Genomic DNA, 21,072 nt, shown 5'->3' with positions numbered 1-21,072 from the left:
ACTAAAAAATTTTTCTCAGAGGATTAAGGCCAAAAAGAAATTTTTAAAAATCTGCATTTTTGTGATGTTAATGTTCTTGTTCTGCAGATGCAGGTCGCTTTGGGAAGTCTATATAGAGTAGGGGTGTCCAAAGTGTGGCCCAGGGGCCTTTTGTGGCCCTTGGAATAATCTTGTGTGGCCCCTGAATGATGCAAATGGAGCCGATGCAGATGGACACTTATTGTATTTGTTTTTAACAACGAAAGTTTTTCATGGGAAGCTTAAATGTAAAATGAAAATTTTTTTTTCTCTTTTTTCTTTTATTTTTATGTCATAGAAAATCATGCCAAATCCAGAAACGTTTTACGCAGGGAGAGTTTGAAAACAAATGTTTTATTTTTGTCGTTGGAAATTAAAAAAAACTGCACATGAAGGCCTGACAAAACCAACAAAGTAGATAATAAATGACCAAACATTTAGGCAAATGTTGGATTCATTAATTTTTAGTTGTGCAGGTAAAGGAGAAAAAATCACCATAATCTCTTTTTCTCTTTGCAAAAATAACAATTTTGGCCCCTGAGAATTTTCAGCTTTGGAATTTTGACCCCAAAAAATCTACACCACAGCAATATGGAAACTAAAATCCTGCAGATATTTCAAAATACTGAAAGAAATGTGGTTGGAGAAGCTGATGGATCAGATTATTCAGGTTTTGCTTCTTTCCCGGGTTTTCTAGACGGATCAGCAAAAGCAAATGAGGTGGATTAGCTTAACAACCGACTGCATCATGCAGAATGTTACTGTTGAACATCATCTTTACTGAGGGAAAATCGAGCCGTCCAGACAGTTAAACAGTAACTGTCTTCAGTCAGAGGCCTCCTCAGATTTGCTGCGATACTGTTTGCTACCAGAGATCAGCAGAGATACTTGGATGATGTGACGTATTGAGACTTGGCTTTGTGGGGAAACATGATCCCAAACGTTTACTTAGTTCACTGTGAAGAAGAGAAATGAGTGGAAGAGAGAAATGATCCCATTTTTCTCTCATGACTGTAAAAATCACTGAAAAGCGTCGCTCTCATCTTCACTTTCGTTCGTCTGATTTGTACAGCATAAAGCATGGAGGTTACACAATAATCTGGGTCATTCTGGGCTCAGGTGTTGAGCAGATTTTTCAACCCAACAGACGAACTCGTCCCCTCAGAAATCCTTGCAGCGTGTTGCATGAACACGGCCGAATCCTCTACACCTCCTCCCTGAATCCTTTTCTTTTCTTCCTCTCCATTGCGCTCGTGTTGCAGAATTGGGTTTTGCCCTTTCAGAGCTTGCTGCTGCCCCGACTTTGCAGCAAAGCATGGCTGTGGTGATGCTGAGAGTGAGAGCACCTCGGGCTAAAGAGCAGCAAAACAAACCCAACCTTACGTAACAGCTGAGCTGCAAGCAGGAATGAAAATCAGGCCACAGCAAAAAAAATCTAATGTATAAATTAAAGCAGCAGACATTTTTAAAGTGTAATATTGTCTTTTATTTGAGTTAATGTTTATTTTTTATTGTTTTCTCGTTTTGGAAGAGATTTGATCCACCCGTTTGCAGAAATGGTTTTAACCCAAACATTTAAACTATAGTAAGTAACTAATATAAAGAATACTTGAATTTTTACAAATTTAATGAAATTACTAAAATCACCAACCAATCAGAGCAAGGAGGCGGGACTTGCTGCTGACAATCACAATCTCAGACAGACCTGGCGAAGGTTTGGAAGAGAACCAGTTTGAAGGTTTGGTTTGGATCTTCTGAGGGCCACCGTCTTAGACGAACCAGCGCAGGTCCCATCTGGGTCGCCAAACTGTGAAGTGCACAATTCAGAGACTGAGGTCCAGACAAAAGTCAGGGAGCAAAAACATCTTTAACACATCTGCAGACGGAGAGCAAAAACACACTGCATTAGACGAAAATCATTCTGCTCTAACGAACTCAGAGTTGCATAGTTGCTTTATTCACCTCTCTGCCTCTGCTAACAGAGGCAGAGACTCAAAACCAAACAAAAGACACAAAGGAAAACAGACGGAACAGTTCAACCTTATACACTCATTCACTATCATGGCTATGGAATGCAAAAACTAACACCATTAAATTAAAGATTTGAGAAATGTGTGAAAATTTTGTCTGTATTTTCAGACCTGAAACATCAGACGACATTAAGAAGCAGCTGCTTTCCATTTCAGTAAAACAGCCAAGAAATAACTAATATAATACTAATATGCTTCACTCTGCCGCCAAGAGTTTGTTTATCAGGTTATCATCATTTCTAGGAAGAGCATCAGAAAAAAAAACAAAAACAAAACCAAACGTAATAAAATCTGTACTGATGTAAAAACATGAAGCATCTCTGCTGCTGCTGCTGTATCCATGGTTTTGCCCTATATACTAGCTGTCTGTTTCCTCGAGTGAAACTCAAACAGATGAGCGAAACTGAAAAGTGTGTGTCTGCAAGACCCTGAGGCTAATCAAAAGCTACAGGTCTGGATAGATGGGAACTGGCAGCGTTTACAAACAGGAAACCACAGCGGAGAAGACATGGAGCTAAAGTAGGAATGCAACAAACGATTGTTTTAGCAATCGATTAATTGATTATTTTGATGATGAATCGCATAAACAAAGGTTCATTCTACAGATTTTTTATTTTGCAACAGTATTACAGTATTAGAAATGCGTTAAAAGCAACAATGACTAAATAATTAATTTTGTAAGTAATAAAATTAAGTTTTATTGCATAAAATGGAGTAAAATAGCATTCCAACTGAACCAGCTGGAGCTAAAACTACGACACTTTAGGAGTTTAGACTAAAATCTATTTGAAATTATATTATAATATTATAAACATATAACACTGCAGTTAATTAATCGGTTACTAAAGTAATTGACAACAATTTCATTAATCAAATAATGATGATTCATCTGAAATGCAAAATGTAAATTATTTGTACAGTTTTGGTAAAATTGCTGCTCTGAATATGTTGGGTTTTTTCAGCAAATGGCTTCTAGTCAACAATTAATCATGATTAATCGCTTCAAACCTAAACCAAATTAGTAAATTTTTCTCCTTGGTGCATAAATAATGAATCCAGGTAATTTTGCAAACTGTTTCATTTAGAAGTAAATCTGTCCTCCAGAGGGAAACGCTGCTGGCGTGTTCCTGCACCTAAACAAGCTGCGTGAAATGGGTGCAGATGAGGGTTTTATTATTAGCTCCAGGACGATTAGGAGGCTTGGACTCGTCTCACTCCCTGTCATCCTGAGGGCTGGATGGGCGGTGACCGTCCCTCAGCTGCTCCCCTCGGAGCGCAGCAGGAAGACTGGAGGCTAAAAATACTCAGCAAAACAAAAACAACAAGCAAACAAACAGAAAACCTCCATGTTTGTTCACTAAGGCATAAATTAAGAAGCTCTGATGTAAATTTTTATTATATTAAGTAGGAATTAAACATATTTCTCATCAAAAATTATTTATTTGGGTTTTCAAAATATTTAACTTCAATTTCAGGATCTCGAGGTCTGTACTATAAAGATTTTTTATTTCAAAATGTTAGAACATTAATGCTTAAATTACCTTTTCCTAAAAAGCTCATTTCCAGCAAACTTCACATGGTACCAATTTGAGAATAATGGCTCACAGAGAGAAACAGAAATAAATAAATAGCTTAAAACAGAAGCTGAATTCAGGCGTCGCTTTGAAAGCAAAAAAAAAAACAATTGCTTTGTTGCATTTTTTTGCTGCGTTGTGAGAGTTTGTTGCTGCGTTGTGTTTTTAAAATATTTTTATTTCTGTATTGTTGGTTTTGATGCGATTTCTTTGTTCTATGGCTTTATGTTTTTGTTGCTGCCTCTTTTTTTTGGGGGGGGAATTGTTTTTTGCAGCAGTAGCAGCAACAGCAGCACTAGCAGCAACAGCAACAGCAGCAGCAGCAACAGTAGCAGTAGCAGAAGCAGCAGCAGCAGTACTAGCAGCAGCAGCAGTAGCAGCAACAGCAGCACTAGCAGCAGCAGCAGCAGTAGCAGAAGCAGCAGCAGCAGTACTAGCAGCAGCAGCAGTAGCAGCAACAGCAGCAGCAGCAACAGCACTAGCAGCAGCAGCAGTAGCAGCAGCAGCAGCAACAGCAGCAGCAGTAGCAGCAGCAGCAGCAGCACTAGCAGCAGCAGCAGCAACAGCAGCAGTAGCAGCAGCAGCAACAGCACTAGCAGCAACAGCAGCAGTAGCAGCAGTAGCAGCAACAGCAGCAGTAGCAGTAGCAGAAGCAGCAGTAGCAGCAGCAGCAACAGCACTAGCAGCAACAGCAGCAGTAGCAGCAGCAGCAGCAACAGCAGCAGTAGCAGCAGCAGCAACAGCACTAGCAGCAACAGCAGCAGTAGCAGCAGTAGCAGCAACAGCAGCAGCAGCAGTAGCAGCAGCAGCAGCAGCAGCAACAGCAGCAGCAGCAGCAGCAGCAACAGCAGCAGCAACAGCAGCAGTAGCAGTAGCAGAAGCAGCAGTAGCAGCAGCAGCAACAGCACTAGCAGCAACAGCAGCAGTAGCAGCAGCAGCAGCAACAGCAGCAGTAGCAGCAGCAGCAACAGCACTAGCAGCAACAGCAGCAGTAGCAGCAGCAGCAGCAACAGCAGCAGCAGCAGTAGCAGCAGCAGCAGCAACAGCAGCAGCAGCAGCAGCAGCAACAGCAGCAGCAGCAGCAGCAGCAGCAGCAACAGCAGCAGCAGCAACAGCAGCAGCAGTAGCAGTAGCAGCAGCAGCAGCAGCAACAGCAGCAGCAACAGCAGCAGCAGTAGCAGCAACAGCAACAGCAATGGTCTCAGCTTTTCACCTTGAATCAGACTCAAAGTTTGACGTTTCCAACTGCAGACATCTTTTCATACGCCTCACGCCGACCACAGGAAGTGGTCATGAATTATACAAATCTCATGTAAATATAATCACAACCAAGCAGCTGGAGGATGGAAAGAAAAAGATTGTGAAGGTGGGCAATCTAAATGTCTTTTTCCAGGGGACAATTTTTATAGCGAAATCACAGGAGGGACCCTGCATTTAAAACAAGACAGCGTGCAGCTGTGCATAAAATGAAATGATCTTTACAAAGTGATGTTAAACACGAGCTGAACATAATTTACAAGTGTTGCTGTCAACTGTCACGAATCCCATTAATGTAAACAGACAGGATGCGATTTGGCCACTTATTTGGCCTCCAACTAACTGGTTTGTTGTTTTATCCCTAAAAATATTAATTTAAATGAAAATAGAAGCAAAAAACTACTGGATTATAGAGTGAACAACGCTCCATCAGAAGTTACCATTTTCAAAAAAAGTATTGAATTATTGTTGAGTAAGCAGTTAGCTGGTGTTTTCTCCCAAACTGCAGACTTGCCTAAATGCCACCATGGGGGTTTGAAGTGACGCATTTCGACGAAAGCTGACAAAAAACTGCTTGTGTGGAGTTAAAAATTTTAAATAAAGACATTTCACAGTTCAAAAGGCTAATAAATAAATTCGAGCATGAAAATGAAGGATGTTATATCTGTAATTTCAGCATGTTTTACTTTTATAAACACACTTTATCTTCCCATAATAATAATAACACATATGTCACAATAGGAAAAAAAAGAAAGGAAGTACATTGAAATAGCTGGCACAATCATCAAATACTGTTTTTATTTATGTGAGTTAAAAATGTTTTCTCAAGTTCAGAAACATTAGGTCACTGCAGCGCCAAACGCAACGCTCAACGAAGTGATTGCAGTTTGGAAATCACTGACCTGGCAAAGTCTGAGCAAAAATATGACAGCAAAAAGTTCCAGGAAGTGGATGAAACAAACCCTGGAAACCACACGAGCAGTTTATTCTGTCACCAGAGATTTAGTCGTCACAGACACGACGGAGTGGGAGCGTGATGAAGACACATTAAAGGTTTGTTATTATAAAGACAGAGCAGAAGACGGAGGGAGAAGGAGGCGTCCTGATCGCTGCGGTGGGACGTCAGCTGCTGGAGACGTCCATCAGAATGAGAAAGAGGGCATTAGGAAGCTGATGGAGGAGAGAAACGAGTCTGTTGCTGTCAGATAATTAGTCCACATGGCAATCAGCCTCTAATCTGACTCACAGAGGGAGAGACACACAGCCCAATAGGCAGAGATGAAGAGGAGGAGCAGCAGCCCTGGTGCTGAGCTGACCTGCTGGGGAGACTGGTTTGAACTGGTCGGAGCGCAGAGGTCGCCACTGGACGCACATGAGCCGAATCAGCAGCGGGACACGAAGGAACAGAAAGCACAAGGAGCAAAGTCGATCCCTGTTAGGCCGGATTATGATCACGAGAGGCTGGGCTAACAAAAAATGAATAAACCGAGAATAAAACCATAATATTAGCAGAAATCGTAGGAGAATAAAGTCGTTAGGAGTACTAAAACCGTCACAATAAATTCTCCCAGAAGTTATTTTGATAAACAATAATATTGTTTTTTTGTGTCCATTTTTAAGCAATATAATGCAAGAGCACATTTTCAGAGATCAAGAAACTTTAAGAAAACATTTTAAATATCCAAAATAAGTAAACAAAGCAGAACAGAAATAAATGAAATGAATATCTATAAACAAAATGACCTAGTTGAGATTAAAACACTAGACTGAAGACTTTAGTCATACAGTTCTTGTTGGAAAAAGAGAGAAAAACAATAAATTATTCAAATATTGAGTTTGTTTAAACTTATAATGCAATTAATTGACGTTTTGGTTATTGCACCCAGCTTACAGCCTTCGGCTTTCCTGCAAAGAGATTTGTGGAAAAATGTCGGGTCAAGGGTTAGGCTTAAAACTGTCACAGAAATGTCACCTTGTTATGAATTAATTTCTGTCTAGCATAAATAATTTGCAGCAAAAAGACAAAAACACATCAATGAAATGCAAAAATCCTGATATAAAAACGTATCGCATCGAGTTTTCAGACTCTCCCTGCACTGCACAGCCAGGTTGACTCTGCGCATCGTGTTTGCGTGTCGTTGCTCTGCCATAAACACATCAGGACGGCACGTTATTGATGCAGCTTTTCATGCTCTCAGTCTGCTAACAAACCGCCGGCTGAGAGAGGCGAGAAAATGTGCCGAAACGTCGAGATGCGTCACCGGGGAGGGAATTTGTCACACTTGACAGTTTGTGAAGAGACTCTCCACAGCTTGCAGAAAATGTGCAGAATGACTCGTTCCAAGTCTGACACTGTTGACCCTTTTCAGATGGAAAAATAAAAGCACAGAACTTAACAAAAGGTGAATTTTTATGTGGATTAAATTAAAACTAATGGTAGAAGAAGAGAAAAAGATCAATGTTTAAATGGATTAAAACCTTAAATTAGGTTTAATTTATACATGAGGATTTTAACCTGCAGATAATTCAATATTATGCTTTCAAAATAAGCAGCAAATTAATTTGCCATCTGCTCACTACTATTATGCTAATAATCTTACAGCTGTTGGTCATAACTCTCCATCCAGAGACATTAAATTATCTCAGAGGAAAACAACAAAACTGACATCAGAGTCATGATCTCTAGTCTCAAACCTTGAACTGATAATATTTAAAGACAAATGAAAGACGTGGAGAAACGTCCTCGGCGTCTGTTATGCAAAACCGAAAAGATGCAGAAAATTTCACCTGCTGCTTTCAGATCAATAGGGAAGCTTGGAGGCGTCACATTTCTGTGCACCTGTGATATGGAGAAGAAACTGGTTTGACTGAAGAGATGGAAGGATTTTATTTTAACCTCGGATGTATTTTGGATCGAGTTGTTTAGGTCGGAAAAAGGCTGATTTTGTTTGCCTGAGGCATAAAACTCATTTTCATTCTCATTAACAAAATGCTAATTTATCACTAAATAGCCGTCTCTGCATTTGATAGTTATTAAGATTAAAGAACATCTTTTCCCATCGGTCAGTCCCTCCAGGATTTGCGATTGTTTCTGTGAGTTTCTGCAATGAAGATCACAGATTTTGTGGCGCTTTTTTTTTTTAGAAATATTGCAACACATTTTTCATGAAGCAGATGTAATTTGTTTTTTAAAACTATCTAATTGTAAATCAACTGACCACAAAACTTTAAGACAGTGTATTCTGTTTTAATTGGTGAAATACTAACGTTTGGAGCTGCTTATGACTAAAAAATATCAATAAAATCAAACTTTTCTGGCTTGTTTGGCTTTTGAGCAAAATAAAGTCAAAAGTACCAAGAGTTGAACAGTGACTGGTTACTTATTTTTAGAAAAAAAAATACTTCTAGGAGTATTTTTATTATGCTTCACTCAAATAATCTTGTTTATCGCTCGTACTGGAGTAAAATTTCTGAATATTCTACCCAATTTAATGAATGAATCAACCACAAATTTCCCTGTTACACGCCTGCAGTTTTAGTTTAAGTCTCAAGTTTTATAAAGAAAGAAAATAATATTTAAAAAAATCTTTTGGCTGATTTTGTCTTTTGCAATTAATTTGATAACATTTCCAAATACATTTTGTCTGCTGATATTTTTAAATATTAATGATTGATGTTTTGATTAGTTACTCAGTGCTTCAGTAATTTCTTGACTTTTACTTTAGTAAATATGTTGAAGTAGTGCTACTCTGGGTATAATTTTCTAGTTTGATTAAGTTTTATCAGATTCTCTCCAGACATCTCTACCATTTCCCTTTTCAACTCAAACTGAATCAATCTTGCGCCCGACAACACGAAGCAAACGGTAACATTATGATAAACCGCTGTGTGGAAAAGCACTGCTGCTGCTAAGCTAATTTGCTCCGTAGCAGTCAGGACTAACCACCAGAAAACATGGAAAAACACTAATAGCTGACATTACGCCCAATCATATTAGCTTTCTTCCGTGGAGGATAATAGAAGCACTTTAGCAGACATGGTAGGTCGTTTCATTTATATCAGTCTGAAACGCTGTTGCTGCTAAACCCGGCCTCAGCGACAATCATGACTGATATTTAATCGCATTAAAACTGTTTGGTTTTCTTTCACTGGTAATTTTGAAAAGCCCTGACTGTGTAATTTTGGTAATTGCCATTAAAAGGAGCTCAGTGTTGCCCTGTTTTTCAATTCCAGAGCCAGTGGTGGTGTGTGTTTTAGATCATTTTCCTGTTTAAAGCCCAGCTGGGTTTAAATTGCAACAATCTGACGGAAACCAAAGGGAAACTGGTCAGGATGCTAACCAAAGGTCTGATGAGCCATTTTATTAACATGAGACGAAGATGGTGTCATTCACCACAATGGAAACCTTTAAAGAGAGCTGCTCAGCACGATGGTGGCAGCAGTATGCTGTGGAGGGTCGATACTGATTGATACTGCAAAGAGACGACTGCCTTTAACTTCACCTCAAAATAAAAGCGAGATTGTTAAATTTGGACACAGTTGGGAGTTGCAACAATCAATGATCGTCAAAAAAATGTTTGAAAAGATAAATGAGGTTAAAAAAAGGCGTCTAGATTAACCTTAACTTTTGGACATTTTAACCAACCCTAAAAAATGAGGCAATTCTCTAAAGAGATGTCGAATATCATGGTTTCGTTTTGCAGTTCTGACCCAATACAGACTACAGGAAAACAAAAACATTTAAATGGATTGGATCATCAGAAATTAAAACTACAGTTGTGTGTAACTCTTATGCTTGAAATAATGAATATATATCACAACAGACGTGTGGTAAACACTAATAGATGATATAATTCAATATTCACTGAACTCTGATCCAGAACTGCACAGCATTCTGGGAGATGTAGGCAGAGGAAGAACTTTAGCTGCTCAACCGAAGCAGAACTGAGACCAGATATTTACAGACACTGAATAAAAATACATTTTATTCCTCACTCTCTGGAGTCTAATCAGGACAAACTACTTGTTTAAACTTTGAAATGACCAAAATTATGTATATATACTAAATGTATTCACTAAACTTATTGAGAACATTTCTTTAGAAAGTTATGTATCTTTTTCAGATTCAAAGTTTATGTACATTTTGTCGGTTTCCTGGATAAACTTGATGACCTGGGTCAAATCTGTTGGATTTCCTTTTACGTTTATGAGTTTCAAAGGTAAAAAATGTTCGACTTTTGACAATTTTGAAACCATTAAATTCAAATTTTTTGTCTTTTTCTTTAAAATTTCTATAAAACTCAAAATTTTTGTGTTTTTCTCAAAAATTTCCGTAAAATTGTCATTTTTTTCTTGAAATTTTCTATTAAATTCAAAATTTTTGTTTTTTTATTTCTGATATTGAACTCAAAATATTTTTGCAAAAATTTACTCTTGTATTTTACTGTTTGCTAAAAAATCCATCATTTAGAAATGTTTTTGTAAGGGATTGAAGTGTTAAAATAAGGTTGAGCAACAAACTGAAAAATGACAATGAGTCTACAAATTAATTAAATGAGTTATCAAATTGTAAATAAATTAGTTATCCTTTTTTAGCATGACAACTTGATTTGATTACTTGCAACAAATTAAAGTTATATTTAATGTTGGATCATCCTTTTTCAGTGAACAAAAGGGTAAAAAGTGATAAAGTATTCTAATATAAGCAGTAAATGAGGAGAAAATAAATGGAACAAGTTGAGATTCAGTGGTAAAAATGAGGGAAAGTGTCAGGTTGGTTCAGTGATGACGCGAAACAAGAGGAGAGATGTAAAGACGAGACGAGGGCATCAGCAGCAGCTGCTCAATCCCAGCTGGAGAGACGACAAGAGGCCAAATCGAACTCTGTGACCTGGCAGGTGATTACCTGCCGGAGTGTTGCTGAAAAACAGCAAGCCAACGCAGAAACCTCATTTTATTCACCCAATTTCATTGTTTCTAAATGCCAAGAAGGTAAATTAATGTCTGCCATGTTATTGTGTTGTCCATAAAATGCTCTGGGTCCAATTCAAGTTTCACTCAGGAATATTTTAACAGCAAACCAGATCATATCAACATGCTTTTTAATCAGTGCAAAACCCCCTAAAATAATCACTGGTGTTAAAGAAAAGCAGCAGGTTCAGTGTTTATCATACTTTACTACATTTACACATAACCTGAGACTTAATGAGCTTAAAAGCTGGACAACAACAAATTGCTCAACTGATTGCACAATTATGCAGAAATGTAATCAAAAGCCCAATCAGACCTGGTGGAGCTGATTCTCAAAAACACCTTGTGCTAATAGCTGGAGCTCCCATGAGATGAAGAGCAGGAACAGCGATGGCTGGACGGCTGTTTTATGCTTGGGAACATAAAAACAACCATTTTCTCTAAAGGTGTAATAGCTGCAGGCTGGTCACTGCAATAAAGAGAGGAGGAGGACAGATACATTTTAAGCCACTGATTGGATTACTGCAATATTTAGTGAAGGATCATTCAGTTTATTGCTCAAACTAATGCATGTTTACTCCTGTTTCTGTCTAATAATTATATAGTTTTTTGTAGTTAAATTTTTTAACAAGATGCTGCTTATGGTTTTCTGTCCTGGTGACACTTTTTTTTTACCTCTAAATTTAAAAAATTAAACTTGTTGCCCTTCTGTTTTTTATTGCTGATTCAAATAATGATCCTAAAATTCAGAGTTGTTCATGTAAACGATCCACATTGTTCCTGATTCAACTTTCAATGGATGGAAAGAAAAACTAATGGAGAGAAGACAACCAGAAGGAAGGAGAGATGGAGACACAAATGGCTGAATGGATGGATTAATAAACGGATGGATGAACAGATGGACGTTTGGTTGGATGGTCATGTGGATGGATGATTGGTTGGATGGATGGTTGGACAAATGAAAATTATCTTCTAATTTCACTTTAAAACTATGTTCTAATCAAAATCAGAGTTAATATAAGTTTAGATTTCTGAAACGTTGATCTATTTTGAATAGTTTGACGGAAGTTTTTCATTATTATTTAAAGGTTTACTGAGTGAAAAAAGACAAAAACAATCCGGTGTTCTGGAGGTTTGAATGTTCAGAAAACCCTTGAAAAAGACGGAAAGCTTTCAACTAATAACTGCAGGTCTGGAAAAGCAATGAGATTATGGAGCAACAGGCTGCTCAAATACAATTTCCTGCTAATATGACGGTGAACAGGCGGCCATGTTGGTTTGAATCTGACACAAAACACCAACCATGTGCTGAGAACATAAATGTTAATCCAGACAGGTGGATTAAGGCATAAAAAGAGCTTCGTCACGACACATTAAAACCTTTATAGTTCAAGATTTGTCTAAATAAATCCCTCCCAGAGATCTTTCCACAGTAAAGAGCTTTTATGTGGAGATTTAGCTTATTTTCATGACTTATTTCAGCTTTAAATTGATCTTATATTAACATATTCTACAATAAAATGGTCATCTATGCAAAATCAACATTTTCTTATTCAGAGGTCAAATGTAAGCTTCTTGAAAGGCTACAGTTGTAAATAAAAGACTGCATTCTTTCTGTTAGTAAAAGGTGAGCGATTCTGCTTTTTTTTGAACAGCTTAGAATAGATCTATGGTCTACACAAAACATGTTAAACTTTTCTGTTTGCAGAAAAACATTCTTGGATAATCAGATTTCAGTCTGATCATTTCTACCAACTTTAAGCTAATTTAGAGCGTCTTGTCAATTTAAATCCAACTTAAACTTCTCTCCAACTCAACATTTACACTTGCACGTGAAAATGGCTGCACAGAGATGCACATTTATGCTACTGTGCATCTTTGAAAAGCATTAGTAGAGCCTCCTGCACAAACAGGAATACAGCAAGTGGTTTCTGGATGCTAGGTGACAGACTTGGCTGTGGTCACTCGGTGATTTGTGATGTTAAACTCTGAAGGTGACACCCCCCAAAAAAACTTTAAGTTAATGCTAAAACAAAATGGCTAGGTGAGTTTTTCAGTGCTTGAGTTGTTTTCATTTACTATCTCAACATTTCCGTCTCTGTTTTTCTTTTTAGCAACCTCACAGCATCGTTCAGCGGCGCCTGCTGGAGGGAAACATCCCACGGCTCCGAGGCGAGGCCCGGGACGCCACCGCCAGGGTTCGCTCGCCGTTGGCTGACACCAAGGACGGACCTACGGACGCCGAGGAGCGGAGCGAGAGCACGGCGGACGACTCCACCGAGGAGAGGGAGTCTCTGGAGGAGAGCGAGAGGAGCCTCCGATCAGACGAGGAGGACGATAACAGCGAGGCCGGAGCCAGACACTCAGCCGAGAAGCCGGAGAGCACGGACAGCTCGACCCGACTCACAGCTTTAATTATTCAATGCAAGGTACCACGCACTGTACAACAGTCTGCCTGCATTTTTTCCTTTGATTCACCCACATATATCTGCAAGCAAACTGAAAACAAAAGGAGACGGGCTCCATTGTGCTCCTGTGACTCATAACTTGGAGCTCATTTCACTTGAGAACGAAAGAAAAGCTCTGTAGGACCAGCAGCTTTCAGACTGGATCCGATTCACAGATAAGTGAGTCACAGAGACTGAAAATCCGAACGGGTCCAAATGGGTGAAACATTTACTGCAGCAGAGCTGAAACATAAGTTCTGGTTTTAAACAAAACTATTGGATTTCAGGCGAAAATAAAAAAAATCAGTAAATTTGTTACCAACAAATTATGTTCATTGAACTCAAGTTTAGATCCAAGGCAGCATATTAGGGTCATTGTTTATAAAAGGAGAAATTTCCAACAAAAAATCTAAAATTTTCTAGAAAAAAAACAAGGAAATTTCTGGGTTTGAAAAGTCAAAGATTTTCAAGAAAAAAACTTGGACATTTCTGAGTTTCTGACTTTTGAAACACAGCAAATTCCCTTATTTTTTCTCGAGAATTTCTGAGATTAAACTCAAGTTCTGAGTTTTACTGTAGCAAAATTTTGACTTGCCAAATTCAGAAATTCTCCTTTTTTTCTATAAAATTTTTTAGCTCAGTTGCAAAATTCTGGAAAATTCTCAACTTTTCAAATTTTACCAAAAGTTTCTAGCAAATTTTTGACTCTTCAACCTCAGAAATGTCCACTTCTTTTTCCTCAGTTTTCTGGAATTATTCTGAAAATGTTTTGATTTTTCAAACTCAAATTTTGCACTTTTTACAGAATTCTTTTAATTAGTCTCAAACGTTTGGAGTTTTTATGTGAAAACATACTCTTTTTTTTCTACAATAATTATTGCTTAATGTCTCCAGATTGGGATTAAATTCCTCAGATTATCAGTTAAATCTAAGATAAATTGAACAGAACTGACTAAAAACAGGCATCTTCCGTTTGCCAACAAATATTTCCCTGTATTGGAAGGGATCACAGTAACTTAATGAAGAAATTCTTTTTTGACATTTTTATAGTTTAAATTTTTATGAAAACAAAAAGTGTAGCAAAACTTCAGCCCATAAAGAAGCTCATTTTTAAAATTTAACCAGCAGCAAAAGTAGCTTCTATTTCCCTGTTTTTATCTTTGAAAGAAATCAATGCTAAGAACAAACAGCTCCTGTTCTCAGTGGTGTTTAAATAATGAATCACTGAATGCTGCCGATCTGTTAATATTTTAAATAATTCATCCTATTTTCCTGCACATTCAGCATTCTGGGTTTTATCATCAACTCATTAACAGCTCCGTGTTTTTGTGTTATTCATTCAGTGGCTATTTTTAAAGCATTTCAGAGGCAGCAGGACTCAGAACAAAGAGCAGTTTTCTGTGTCTGCTGATAAGCCTGCAACAGCAGAGCGGCCATCTTGGTCCGTGCAGAGCGAGCAGAACCACAAGAAACTCACTGGGCTCGTTTCCACCGGGCGGCAGATTGTCTTTGGTGAAGTGGATAAAGTATCGATTTATGACCGGCAGAGAAGGGCAAATAAATATGATAGAAGACGACTTTTGGAAGATCTTGGTATAAAACAACAAAACCGAAATTTATAGCACAAAAAAAGAGAAAAAGTCAAGTTTCAACAGTAAGTCGATGAGTGGGTGATAAGGATTTAGAATTTTATTGCAATATTTTGTGATTATGATATGTAAAAAAAAACTTTATTTAACTGTACAACTGATTACATTCGTAGCTCCGCAAATTTAAAATAATATTTTTTAAGAAAAATAAAAACTGTGATTTAAATCACTAACTGCATTAAATCATATTTTTGAAGTTATTGCTATTTATTGATGCTTTTGTGGAACAAACTGTGAAAAAAATTGTAAAATACACACAATACTGACTGAAATTTATTGTGATAAATGAAAATACTTAAACATTTTTCACAAAAAATGTGTTAAAATAAGGAATTAATCAGTTGATCTCATGATAAATTAAAACAAGCTCAATAATTCTCATTCTGATGATCAATATTTTATATTCACCTTTTAGTTGTTTGATTTTGCGTATTTAAAATATCATCCTATTAAGTATTCGGTCCAAAATTTAAGTTTATTAGTGTTTGAGAGAGAAAACTTGCCTTATTATTTGAAAATTATCTCAAGAAAAAAATATTATGGTTTATTGTACACATGTTTTAGTCAGTCAAGCCTAGAAAAGACATTTACCAACCATTTTAACCCACAATTGTCCCAGTAATTATGGCAATAAACTACAACAATGTTGTTTTGAGACCATTTTAAGTAATGCATTCATAATTTCAAAGATTAATAAGTGTTCTTTAATATTTATAAAGAACATTTAACACTGGAACTGGAAGATATTTTATAAATAAAAAATAAAAACACAACAAAATCTGCTTACAAACAAAACCATAAATATTTAAATTCATCAAGCTATTAATTGATTAACTCCAACAGAGCCATCTTTCATAACAACCCTCTAAATACAGTGAAATTTGCTGCTGGTTACATTTAAAACAGGTCTAAAATATTGAACAGCTAACAGTATTAAACTGATGCTTGAGTTGTAGTTCATATGAGACTTTATAAAAGATAAAAATAGTCCATACAGCTGAGCACTCTTTGTAGATAATCCTGGAAAATATCTAAATTATGCACCGTGTGGGGGTGGCGTCACCCCGCTGCTCATCTCACAGGCCTGCAGAGCCGCCATATGCTGCGTTTACATCCCAAACTCTTCCTTTAATGTTCCTCCACTGACACCAACTTAAAGGTTTCTGAGGAAGGACCTCAGAAACACTGAGCATAAACCATTCCAGTCTGCTGCATATTGAAATGTCTCGCAGGGAGCAGAGCAACTGTGAAAAGAAAGAACAAAATAAATGTCAGTGAAAATAGGCCAGGCTGCCTGCTGAAGCTGCTACTCCAACACCTCACCTTGAGAAATCAATGACAACCACAAAAGACCAATGATTTTTTTTCTTAATGTTGTATGAAGAGATTTTATAAAACGAAGTAAAAGGCAAAAAAATACAATGAGATTACAGAACCATAAAATGGGGAACATGTTGATTTTGAAGCAAAGCTACATTTTGAGAATATTTAATACTCCTGAAGGGTAAAGGAGTGATGATACTTCATCCTAACAAAGTTAAACTAACTCAGTTCAGCTGGTTCAGTTCAGCTGATTCAGTTCAGCTGATTCAGTTCAGCTGATTCAGTTCAGCTGGTTCAGTTCAGCTGGTTCAGTTCAGCTGATTCAGTGAAGCTGATTCAGTTCAGCTGGTTCAGTTCAGCTGATTCAGTGAAGCTGATTCAGTTCAGCTGATTCAGTGAAGCTGATTCAGTTCAGCTGATTCAGTTCAGCTGGTTCAGTGAAGCTGGTTCAGTTCAGCTGGTTCAGTTCAGCTGGTTCAGTGAAGCTGATTCAGTTCAGCTGATTCAGTGAAGCTGGTTCAGTTCAGATGATTCAGTTCAGCTGGTTCAGTGAAGCTAGGCTAGAAGGACTCAAGGGTTCAGGATTTTTTATTGTCATACTACCTTTGCTTGTTTGTGGTACAAAATTTGAGATTAAGAAATCTAATTGTTCTGCTCAAGGCTAAAAGTTAGAAATAGTTCATAATAATTTAGTGATAAAAAATGGAAATATTTCTGTAAAAATTCATGCTAAAAGGTTTAGTTTAGAAGCATCTATACATTTAGCATAGATGCTTATATTTTTAAGGTGAATTCTGAGGTTGCATTGCATTATGGGTAGCAGAAGCAGAACCAGTTAGGAAGACACTTTTAGTTTGCTTGTGTCTTAAATCTTTTCTTACTCCTTTGAAAGCAAAGGATTTTCACTCAACGCTTCCATTAAAAAAATAAATGAATACATAATAAAGTAATTTATGTGATTTATATGTAGAGAAAGCCAGAACACAAATATTTTAGCTGTTCTAAAACCAGAATTTATAACTTTAAATTTGTTTTGCTCTTAATTGAATAATCCAACATGAATAGCATAATGCAGAATGGGTTTCTGTTAAAAGGTTGGGATTCATTTTATTCTGATTAAAAAAAAGAAAAAACTAAAGAACCATTCATTTAGTTCAGTATTTGCCTATTGTTGGTACTCATGTTTTATGTCCATCATCGTACGTCCTTGTATTTTATTTTATTATCCACATATCAATGTTTTTTATGTCCCATTATGTTTATGATATCTATATTTTACGAGATGCAGTCCTTAGTGAGAATGTAAAAATCTGTCTAAATAAATTATTCATTCATAACTGCAAAATGTAAGCTTTGAGAAAGCAATAATTGTAATAACATGCAGCAATATTTGAACATAACTCAAAAGAAAGTAATTTAGAAATAGAAATCAGCACATCATAATCTTATAAATTTTCAATGTGAAAAACTAATGAGTTTCCTATCGAGGTTCAGTCAGGACACATTATGCTTTCAGAGTGGATCCTGATGAAAGCTGAGAGATTAAATCAAAGATGAGACTCATTAAATAGCTCTAGAGCTGATGGAGAATGCAGGACTGGCTGCTAATTATCTATTATTAACACATTTCACAGTAATTTCATCTAATTGTATGAGAGGAATGGTTGTAATAGATGCAAGACAATTGCTTGTGGGACGAGAATTTAATGTTATTCTTATTCAAAGACATGATTTTAGATTTGTGACATGACATAAAAAATAAATCACCTGTTTTTACTTCACTGCACTGTGATTTGCAGTTTGTTAAATGCGCACATATGACTCACTTGGTTAATATTTCATGGCTGCTTGTGTAGAAACGGAAAAAGTCAAAGTGCATTCAGCAGACTTATGAATCAGCATCTCATGTCAGCAATATGAGTCTTAATATTTAAGCTAACCATCCTTAAAATAAAAGAGTTGGCACATAAAAGAGTTCATTTCTGTGTCCGGCGTTCTGCGCGTGCGCGACATTTTCGGATCTATAACACGCAGGAGGTTCATGTTAACTTGACCTGCTGCACAGAATCGATGCAGACCAAGTCACAGCAACATTAAACCCTGGGCAGGGAATCCTCCACTAAGTGTTTGTTTTGTTTATGGATTTTATTTTTCAACTTGGCAGTTTCATCGGCACATTGCAGCCAGACACATTTGTGTGAAAGAGGGAAGATTAGCTTTTTAAAACTCCCTGAAGCTACACTTATGTGCCGCTGTGACAAACTTTTTCCTTGCATGCAGAATCATTGCAAATTGGAAAATCCCACTATGTCACCAACATCCCCTCCTCTCTCTGCATCTCTCTCCTCAGTGCTGCGAAACTGAAGTGAAGGCATCCATCAACACTGGCAGCCTGCACAACCACATCTCCCCCAACTGCTGCCAGAGGCTGGGGTAAGAAACATCCAGCTCAACACAACGAAACGCACCGATTTCACTGCATCACTTCCTGTTTCTACAGCCAGACAAACCAACTGCCAACAAAGATGACGTTCTACTGAAAGAGACTTTAAAGCATTAAAGGGAAATGTAATCAAACCATCAGTACCTTTCTTCAATAATGATTTTATTTTATTATGGTTTATTTGATATACTTTTACAAAATTGAGAAATATAAAAAACATATTAAATTTAAGTTGCTAAGGGGAATATTTCATTAAATATTGTCCAACAGGCAGGAAAATGGAGACTTATTAAACTGGCACTCAAACTAGCAATCATTATAGTCGGGCTTTAATTAACCGTGACTTTAGTCTTCAAGTGCTCTGCAAAAACTTACAATTAACTTTTCAGCAAGCTCGTTTAAAATCAATAATTCCTTATTATTGATGAAAACCAGTTCCACTGGCAGATCATTTAATTTATAACAAGACATTTTCCTCATGTTAAATAATCTGTCAGAGGAAATACTTTTTAAAATCTAAATTAAGGAATTATTTACTTTAAAAAAGTCACATTTTTGCATGGAAAAGTTACTCTTAAGTTAGTTTTGTAATACTTCCAGTGCACTAACATTTTGGACTACAAACCAGACCAAAAATACTTTGTGAAGTTTGTGTTTTTGTACACCATGAACATATTTTATACAAATGGAGTATAAAATGTGTTAGAAAATATGTAATTTCTTACCTGAGAAGCTTTATGCTGTGTAAACTCATTGCTCCGGTTGTAACTGCTGACAGTCTTGGGTTTTTTTCCTCAGTTAAAGCCAAATCTCCATGTTAGTCATTGTCCTAAACCAAAACACGATGTAATAGTGACCATTTATTTTCAATAATATCACCAAGAATAAAAACTGTTATATTTTTAAACTCTTATGATTCTACTGGAATAGACAGCTAAAATATTTTAAAATTTTTTTTCTTCTTTTGATTTCAAATTTGTTTTTAAAGTAGCTGATAAACCAATAAATGAGCTAAATTATTAGTGAAAGTTGCATATAGAAGGCAGCAACATCAACCAGCTAAACATGCTAATTACTGAAGTTACTGTGAGGATCACAGAGTGTGCATGTCTCCTCAGACTGGTTCCCAGTAAGGACAGTTCACCATGCGGTGCTACCAGTTCAGTGACTGGTCTGCAGCTCCAGCTGGGCAGGCAGACTGTCCAGTGTTCAGCATATGTGAAAGGTAAGAACATTGTTATAAATCATTCTAACCAGTGGAAAATGGATAATTCAAGACACAAATTCAACCCACAGATATTAAGTTTTTAACACACCACCCTCATAAGTACAAGCTTAGCAGCTCTCATTATCACACAAAGGAATATTTTTGAAGAGCTTCAGTCTAATTTATGCATGTTCAGACGGGGTGGTTAAATTGCTTCCATAAAGCAGTTTTATAACACGTTTCATTTTATTTTCTCTGCTCTTATCTTTTCCTCTCTCCACTTTCAGAGGATGAGGCGTCTGAACTGTGCCTGGGTCTGCAGACTCTGTTGGAGCTGAAAGTGAGGTTCACTTTTTATTTTAGTACTTAGTGAATAACGATCCAAACGTGCAGAAAAAATAGTCGTCCCGTTTGAAGCTAAAATGCTAAATGGGAAAAGCAGAAATCTGTTTTAAAACCGATGGCAGGACAGAAAAACAGAAAAATAATGTGTGAAAATAATGTGAACTTGGATTCAGTTGGAGCGTTAAATGGAAGGTGATTTTACCCTCTGGCTTTATTTTTATTAAAATCTAATTTAATATAATTAGATGCCTAAAGTATCATAATGTTGTTTAAGTGTGTAGCTATAAAAATATCACTGCTTCTCATAGATCATAAGGTCAAGACAATTAAATTTCAAAGCGAAAGTAAAAAAAAAAAACAAATCCTGCATCAGAGCAACTGATTATTGAATAAAACCCAAAACGTAATTGATTTCATTTGACTTTAATCAGTCTGTTGGTTGCATCATGCTGAAGGATCATCAGATCTGGCAGGAAACCCAAACCGTAAACAAACAGGAAATGTGAAGAAATATCAACTTTTACGATGTTTTTCATTCACTAATCAATAATTATTACATTCATTTAACATAAATGCTGCCTCATAAGTTTGGATTTTAGACGGCCTTAAGTTCTGTGGCAGAAAATTTAATTATCAGATAATATAATTTATCACAATCCCTTTCTTTGATAATATATTACATATACTGTATATATACTGAAGTGAAGTTATATATACTGAAGTTACTTAAAACAAGCCGAAAAGTTACGTCTACGTTAATTTTGGTTTGTTATTAAGAGATTTGCTCTAGAAACTATTCTTCAAAATAC

The 21,072-nt window shown here is 36.8% G+C and overlaps 1 protein-coding gene across 1 annotated transcript in view; it reads left to right on the top strand.

Annotated features, from left to right (window-relative positions):
- Window positions 1-21,072, top strand: part of nrip2 (nuclear receptor interacting protein 2) — a 28,186-nt gene that overhangs the window by 3,633 nt on the left and 3,481 nt on the right. Inside the window, exons 2-5 of the mRNA XM_055020434.1 lie at window positions 12,964-13,278; window positions 18,619-18,701; window positions 19,830-19,936; window positions 20,206-20,258. Coding sequence (XP_054876409.1) covers window positions 12,964-13,278; window positions 18,619-18,701; window positions 19,830-19,936; window positions 20,206-20,258 — 558 coding nt within the window. The remainder of the gene's footprint in view (window positions 1-12,963; window positions 13,279-18,618; window positions 18,702-19,829; window positions 19,937-20,205; window positions 20,259-21,072) is intronic.

This window comes from Poeciliopsis prolifica, unplaced genomic scaffold (genome assembly GCF_027474105.1).
Source record: "Poeciliopsis prolifica strain line A6 unplaced genomic scaffold, Auburn_PproV2 SCAFFOLD067, whole genome shotgun sequence".
Lineage (NCBI taxonomy): Eukaryota > Metazoa > Chordata > Actinopteri > Cyprinodontiformes > Poeciliidae > Poeciliopsis > Poeciliopsis prolifica.
This window is presented reverse-complemented; position numbering and strand designations above follow the sequence as displayed.